Source organism: Nicotiana attenuata, unplaced genomic scaffold, assembly GCF_001879085.1.
Source record: "Nicotiana attenuata strain UT unplaced genomic scaffold, NIATTr2, whole genome shotgun sequence".
In the NCBI taxonomy this organism is placed as follows: domain Eukaryota; kingdom Viridiplantae; phylum Streptophyta; class Magnoliopsida; order Solanales; family Solanaceae; genus Nicotiana; species Nicotiana attenuata.
The window spans coordinates 37,910-46,020 of NW_017673694.1; the positions used below are offsets into that span (position 1 = coordinate 37,910).

Consider the following 8,111-nt stretch of genomic DNA (forward strand, 5'->3'; position numbering starts at 1 on the left):
GAAGCACATGTCCGAATAATCCACAATGTTGGATTTTACAACCACAACATATTTTCTCACACAGCCTCATCGAATAAGGTACCATACAACTATATCGCCACATTGATCATTCACAAAAAACTTGTATATATTTTTTAATATATAATTATTTGTTCAATTTTTCTAATATAATTAATATTATTTCATGAATGGTGTGCTACTTGACTCGGCATACACGTACAACGCACGTGCCGAGAAACTAGTTTCAGTAAAAGCACAACAAACTATGGCGGTTTGAGATAATATTCCTACTGTGGGAATCTCAAGAGGGATTGGAATTTCATTCCTCACACAACTTCAGGATTTTGTCTAAGTTTTCTACTTCATTGCATTCAAAGTACCGTGTACTCTCTCTATCTAATCATCAACTCATTTTTATCTTTGTATACAAAACAGAGGTTCTACCGTATGTTATTGCTCAATTTTTTGTTGGTGATATCCTTAATGCAAACTAAGTATAATTGGTCACTTCTCGTTGCTCATATTTCATAGATTACACATTTTGCTCCATTCTACTGCGTTTTGTAATTAAATGTACATGTACATCACATAGCAACAAATTTAGGGACACAAGCTCCATTGTTTTATAGTTGCATAGCACGAATTGCTTTTGTTGCACCTTTGATAGCTAAGCATTCTTGTAAAACATGGTTTTCGACTAGTCAATTATTGATCATTGTCTCTTACTGGATGCATCTTCTATTTGGGAAATTGTGTATTTTCACACTAACAGTTGAAATCACGAGTATGCTTTTGTAAGGAATGCATTTGAACATACCATAAAATTTTCCAAGCCAAACCGACAGCTTTGAACTCTCACTGCAAACTCAAATAGCAAATGACATCCATTTTACCCATCAACCCAAAGAACAAACCATCAAATCTATTCAATCTACTGACAACAAAATCTAAGGTGAACAACCAGGAGAAGAGGGGGTTTTTTTTTTTTTTTTAGGGGGGGGGGGGGAGGGGGGGGGGGTCGGCAGATGTCTACAGCTGATTCTAACAGACATTTACATTCTAAAATTACAATTTCAAGAAATACAAAGAATGGATAACCAAAACTTCTTTTCTGCTTGACAGTTTTAGCCAGCTGATTTAACACGTAATTTATTGGCTACATAGAGCAGGTGGCTGATATTTGAAGATGGATAATTTTGCAGTAGCTTCAAATTAGAGGTGAAATCGCCAGCAAGTAGCCGCCTGCGTACGATAATTAACATAGCACAGCAGACTCGAAGCAATGTTTCCTGCAAGTTCAAAAGAAATTTGATTATTCCTACTTTTAATAACTGAGAAATCCCCAAGAGTCCGTAGTGAATGGTTCGGAACTTCATGAACTCCCTCTACCCTTCTCCACTTATATACCAGCCTTTTTTCCTACTTGAGAACGATATCATTGCTTCCCCCTGCACCATAAATATTCCCCATGCGTAGGTGATAAAAATGTGAACAAAATGGATCTCTAGTTAGACCCTTAATCCAGGGGTACAGTTTGGAAGGGTTGGAGGAAGCATAAATTTGTAGGGAATTTCAATCCAAATTGATAGAACCTTCAGAAAATAACATGCTGCAAAAGAAACTAATGATGGAGTTGTAATAGAAAAGCTTTAACCAAATGTACTCGCTAATAACTACCAATACTCTGGTTGTATTTCCCACGCGAGGGCTTTGTTATACTAGAGAGCTTACCAAATTAAGCTAAGTACAAGTACACAGAATCCTTTCTGTGTTTTTATTAATGAGGACAGGCTACAAAAGTAGTGAGGGACATGATCTGGCATCCATTCACTCCACCCCCAAGGACTCTATTCCCCAACTTGCATAACCTCCTCCAACTCTTGCTTTGCAATATTTTTCCGTCTTCTCCGTTCAATTCAAGCAAACCACCCCACACACACTGCACTCATCTGACGAGTCGTAAGTTCTTTTACCTCGAATCACGATGGCAAACCACATAGAAGTAGCAATCACTCGTAATTTTGTCATGATAAAAATCACCAGGCAAAACCCATCAAAGCAAACAGCATATGCAAAAGTGCTCTTAAACCCAGACAGAACTTTTCCCATAATACAAATGCGGTAAACAGACATGAAGCATTGATCTTTTATGATACATACAGCAGGCATGAAAGTCCCATGATTTCTGGAATCACCAGCTTTGCAAATGCAATAATAGGCAGCAGATTCCTTACAAGTTGAAACCTTTTTTTAAAAATATTTATAAGGTCTTTGCAAGTTGAAACCTTTTGGCTGAAAATTAGAAACTGCCCCCAAGAAGCTCCCTCCCATCCCAACCCCCGCTTTGCAGCATGTAGATATGGACCCAACCTGCACTGCCCCATCACCATCTCTTTGAGTCTGACAACTGAGACAACCCATCAAATCCAGGATTTCCGAACCCCTTTTCTCTCCAAAGGACATGTTCACACATTACAAAGGAAATAAACCAAAAAATATACTAGCAAACAACAATAACCCTGCCTCAATCACAAACTAGGAGGAGTTGATTGTATAATCATCAATATCCATTTTGCTTCATTTGATCTGTTTCATTCCAATACGAAATAATTCGTCTTTAAGAAAAATATAGGGTTCTCAAACTCTAAAAATTCTCTATATTTTCTACTGACCTACAAATTTAAACAAACTTGGCAAGAGGGCCTAAGGTATGCATACCAACATGGCCTTAATCCTAGCTAGTTCACTAGTTGTTATAGCCTTAGCCCCAATAAGCAGAAAGGAAAATAATTAACAAGCTATTAGTTCATGCAAACAAATTTACGAAGCTATATAGATACAAAAGTGCATCACTTCCATGATGTCTTACCTGAGGTCCTTCAGGATCACTTAGTAGTGTGTCCCATATAAGCAGACTGTCCGCGAAGTTGAATTCTTGTGTTAGAAGGAGCGTTATCCATCTGAATGCATAAAACTGTGGATTCACCTGTTACATCCAACATCGCACATAATGACCACTGATACACCCACAATATAAATAATGTACTATGGCATCAGAATAAGGCAAAAAATAAGAGAAGTCAAAAGTCATTTTATCACTCATATGCCAGTACAAGAGTAAAAGCTGCAATTTCCAAAGGAACTACAGACAAAGACAGAAATGTTGTAATCACACGCACAGGCACACATCTACAAAATATAAAACAGTTGCCTAAAAACCACAGACAATAGGACATATAAATTTAAATTAGACACATGTATGCAATCACTTAGTCTGCACTCTGCAGCGAAGTACTTTTTGAAAGCAACGCCAGAAAAATCCTATTAATAGAAGGTGGAAGGCTACTAGTTGCTTCAATCTTCAATAAAGAATACAGGACAAGCTACAAAGATAAAATTGAAACAATTTTTCTTACGTCCGGTCAGCTGCACAGAATATCTAAAAGGTGCTACAATATGAAGCACTTCTTTTCTTTGATAGAGCAGAATGAAGTATTGAATTAATGTTGAAGGAAGTGTTTACTAGTGAACTAGGTTAACATGTGTTCATTGAAATATTGAACTTATAAGTGACTTCTCCAAGGTTTACGCAGTCACCTGCAGCCGAACTAAGGTGCCGTAAAACAAGTAAACAATTAGGTTGACAAGTCCCTACTGCTGCATCTTCTTTTAATAGCTAACAATCAATGTTCAAATGTTGAAATTCAAATCCGCAGCCTGATGTACTTATTTTGTTGGCATTGAAGGTTCTAACAATAAGTTAGCATACCATTCATCTTCTTTTAAACAATCCAAATGGTATATATATCATTAGCTGGTGTAAACTTGCAGATTGGACAATTCAGATCAGACAGTAATAAAGAGACATTTTTAGCTGTAGTTACGGGTGCAGCTTCTAAAATTAAGCATCAAAGAAACTTACTTTAGTCGTCATTTCAAGATGCCGCCAGAGCTCTTCATCATGTTCTTTCAGAAGTTGCGATAACTTTGTAATTGTAGAACGAATTCCAACAACACTATTGTCAAGTTGCTGACAGAAATGATCACGAAATCCACTCAATAGCTCCACGAAGCAGAAGAAAGTGTCTGCTTCTGCAGAAGCCTGCATAGCTTGCAAATTGAAAATGATAAAAAGAGCTGAACCGAGAGAAATATTGAAGCTTGAATCCACAAAAAAGCTGAAGAATAACTTCTAGCGATGTTATTTTTTTAATGAAGGGTGAAACTTCTAGCGATGTGATCATCCCAACGTGTGATTTTTTTTCTCCCATTTTGCAACTTATATATGAATAAACTAGAATGGAGTCTACAAAACAAGGAACCATACTACAATTTCCAATTATTCAAAGCACTCCACCAACAATTTGCAACGGTTAATATAAGTAACATCTCTGGTTAAAAAAAACATCACGGAAATGCTGATCATATGATTAAAACAAGTATTATCATCTTTCTGTCCTTATAAAAAGAACAAGTACTATCATCTTTCAAACACAATCCTCACATCTACAAGCTGGTACAACAATATGAGGAAATGACGCAAAAGGACAAGAGCAAAATAATAAACTACTTGCACTATTGTTTCTTTTAAATAAATTTTATCACGAATCTACTGAATATTGACTCAGGCAGTCCATATATGGAATGAAGTAATCGAATTACATAAAATTACTAGAGGTACTTTTGGCATGCCTCTCAAATGACATGTTTTTGGCATTTCAGGAAAGTGTAACTTTCTCATGTTCACATAAGTCCTCACATGAAACAAATATGAATATCTGATACCAAGGTTTTGACAAACTGGAAATGAGTGTTACTAACCAAAGTATTGCTACAGTAAAGCCCTCATCGGGAAGAAAAAAGAAGACAGACAAACAAAATGAAAGAAGGAAATATGCTCAAAATTGGAAGTTCACATAAGAATGGTATAACAGAATTCAGAGCATTCCCTTTAACTTATTTAGGAAAACTATGGCCGCTAATTTGTTATGTTCTTTTGAGATCTACAAGATATAACTAATGCAAATTATCTTCTCATCAAAAAAAGAAATTAATGCAAATTTAATCCAATATCAAAGCAGTACAAGGCATCAACTTTTTTAATCAAAGCAGTACAAGGCATCACTTACTGCGTTTTCCTCATTGGGATCATTCCTGAATACATAAAACAGTGGAGCCAATAATTCATTCATCCCTTGAACATATCTTATACCCGGATTCAGTTTGGCAAAAACAATGAGTATATTCCTCAGAGCATCCTGATAACACAAGATATACTATTAGCTGATCTGCAGAGGTTTGCACTTTGTACCAAATTCTCAAGCCAGAAAGGCTAGAATTTACCTGATTAGATTTTGCAAATGGTGTGTCCCCAGAGAAAAAGTGCAGGTCTGGATGCGTGCGCTTGACATCTCGATCGATCTGTTCAATGATTTCCGTGTCCTAGAAACAAATAGTATTGTCACTTTCAATGTAATAAGCGGTCGGATAATTGGAGGTAGACTTTCGTGTAGGAAGTGATATTTGTGACACCAAATATCCAGTGTAATGCACCAGCAGTACTTGAGAACAGCTTCAAGACGCAAACAAATAATGAAACAAAAAGAAAAGGATGTTTCCAGAAGCAATTGGTACACTTCCCTCATTTGAGCCATCATGACCACATTACTAGTGAATTGTATATTCAATGGGAGTGATAACATTTAGGAAGAATGTCTACAGAAATAAAGAAGAAGGATGTATGAATCCGATTTTATAAACGCAACCATGTTGCGATGACATACACACCTCAGTTATGACCCGAAAGAACCTCCACGTAAACGTTGGTGAAAGTTGGAAAAGAATAAGAAGAATAAAAGTTCTACCTGGAAGAATTGATTCCAAATGCTATTCTGCCCAAGACTTAAAGGATGCTCTCCATGAGATATCTCTGATCTTGGGAGTACACCCTTGTCCTCTACCTCTGTTCCTTCATCGTCAATAATTACCGACTTCTCCAACTTCCTCGTAATCTCCGACTGCCTAGCCATATTAATTTCAGAATCCGAACATTTGAAAACAAGCAATGCTCAAGTTCATGTAGTTCACCAGATATTTATTTTGATACAAATTCACCAGATATATAACACCCTTTATAATAAGTAAGCCTCCACAAAAGAACAAAGAAAGTGCTGAAGATATAAAGTACACAATAACACCCAAATACCATACATGACTTTTGATCCATGAGAGTGCTTCTGTAATCTTTTCTTTCCAAATTAACCCCCAACTCAATATCACAGGGGCAATTATTTTGATAAGGAACCCCAACTCAGAATCACGGGGGCAATAAGCAAAATCAATTGCAAGGGTTCAAAGGCCCAAAAAGGAAAAAGAACACTAAAATAATTCATCCAACAAGTTGTTTCAACCCAAAATATTATTTTTATTCAGTAGGGATATGTGGATATTTTCTCTTTTCACGAAGGATCTAAAATTTCTGAAAGTCAAGTAGGAATGCATCACCATGAAAGAAAATGCCAAGTAACTTGCCCTTATTTGTTACAGTACCAAAAAACTCTGAAAACTTGCAAGAAATAGCAAGTGGGCAAGCATCACCGAATCACTGGTATGACTTTCATTTATAAAACCATGCCGAAGATAAATTTTGCGGCCATAATGTCAGTAATACAGAATATTGTAACTGTTCCAATTAGCAAAAAGCATCTTCTTCAATTACCAATTACAGGAGCACCTAACAATATAGATAAGAGGTAAAAATAACCTTAATGTGTTTGACTGCATGAACTTAGCCAATAATCACTGCATTAGGAACGAAAACTTACAGGATTCATCAAAAGCTCCTCTTTAAAATGTTTGTATTGAGACCTCTTCTTAGCCAACTCTGTCGGCCATAAAGCTTTCTCAGTTGGCAAATAGCCCAACAGTAGCTGCACAAAATACATGCAATTAGGAGGAACGTACACATTGAGAGCCATCCAAACTAAGACCTTTCTCTATCAACAAAGTGCTTGGATATGAAATTACACCAATTGCAGGCAGACACAGCCCACAGAAATAACTCTCACTAATAATCCCTCCAAATTATTAATTTTGGTCCATTTTTGCTTTGAAAGAGTCAAAAAGTGATCTTTGACCAAACTATCAAATGCACTACATCAATATTTGAAAAGAAAAAGGTTGCAACTTGTGTTGGGTTTTGGATGTATTTAATTAATATATTAAATACTTAAAAGAGGGTGAATGGGAAATGGAGGGAAATGAAATTTTTGAGTGAAATTTTAAGTTCCCCTTGGCAAATGGGCATTGTCCCATATTGGAAGAGGAAGAGGTTTTTTATGGGTATATAAGCAATTGCTCTTCTTCTAGCTCTTAAAGAGTTGAGAAGAAGGCAAGCCCCGCGCCGTCGTCGTCGTCGCTCGCTCGGCTTCGGCTTCGGCTTCGGCTTCAGATTTGGTCAAATGATCGATTAACTTTTTGGACCAAATTTATTTGTTAATAGTAAAATATTAACAGAAAAGTTATTAAATATTTGTTTTAATAACAGAATATTAATATTAAATCCAATCCGTTTTTCTGTTTTGATAACAGAAAAGTAACTACCGTCTTCAATTTTCCCTCTTTATTTCCCTCTTTATTATTGAGTAAATGGCCATTTATGTAATGGCATTTATGCTGTGGGCGTTTTGCATAAACAGCCATTCTGAAGAGTTGCACCTCTTCAGATTTCAGCCCAACTTTGGCTATAAATACAACACTATTCTGCTCAGAATTTCACTACGATTTTCAGAGTTTTCTCTCCTTCTGCATACTTTTAGCATCAAACAAAGTAAAAAGTAAGTGTGATTTGCTACCGAACTTTGTGTTCGCTGAAACACTGGGGTTTGAAGTACCACTACACCAGTGTGTAATTCGTTCTATCCTGGGAGGAAATAATCCATAACCTTGGGTACTAGGAGGGGATTAAATTCCTTAAGGAAACACTGTGAATTCAGTGGGCTCGAATTGGTTTTATGTCATTTCTGTTTATGTTCATTTCTGTTTATATTCATTTATATTTCCAGAATTATTTTACAAATACAGTTTACTAACAAGCTTAAGGAATTTAATTT

At 36.3% G+C, this 8,111-nt stretch overlaps 1 protein-coding gene across 1 annotated transcript in view; it reads right to left on the reverse strand.

Annotated features, from left to right (window-relative positions):
* Window positions 1–866: 866 nt before the first annotated feature.
* Window positions 867–8,111, reverse strand: part of LOC109217049 (TBC1 domain family member 13-like) — a 10,260-nt gene continuing 3,015 nt past the window's right edge. Inside the window, exons 3-9 of the mRNA XM_019381273.1 lie at window positions 6,825–6,929; window positions 5,865–6,017; window positions 5,344–5,442; window positions 5,130–5,258; window positions 3,923–4,102; window positions 2,870–2,986; window positions 867–1,289 (exon numbers count right to left, since the gene is read on the reverse strand). Of these exons, the coding sequence (XP_019236818.1) occupies window positions 1,125–1,289; window positions 2,870–2,986; window positions 3,923–4,102; window positions 5,130–5,258; window positions 5,344–5,442; window positions 5,865–6,017; window positions 6,825–6,929 (948 nt within the window). The 3' untranslated portion in view covers window positions 867–1,124. The remainder of the gene's footprint in view (window positions 1,290–2,869; window positions 2,987–3,922; window positions 4,103–5,129; window positions 5,259–5,343; window positions 5,443–5,864; window positions 6,018–6,824; window positions 6,930–8,111) is intronic.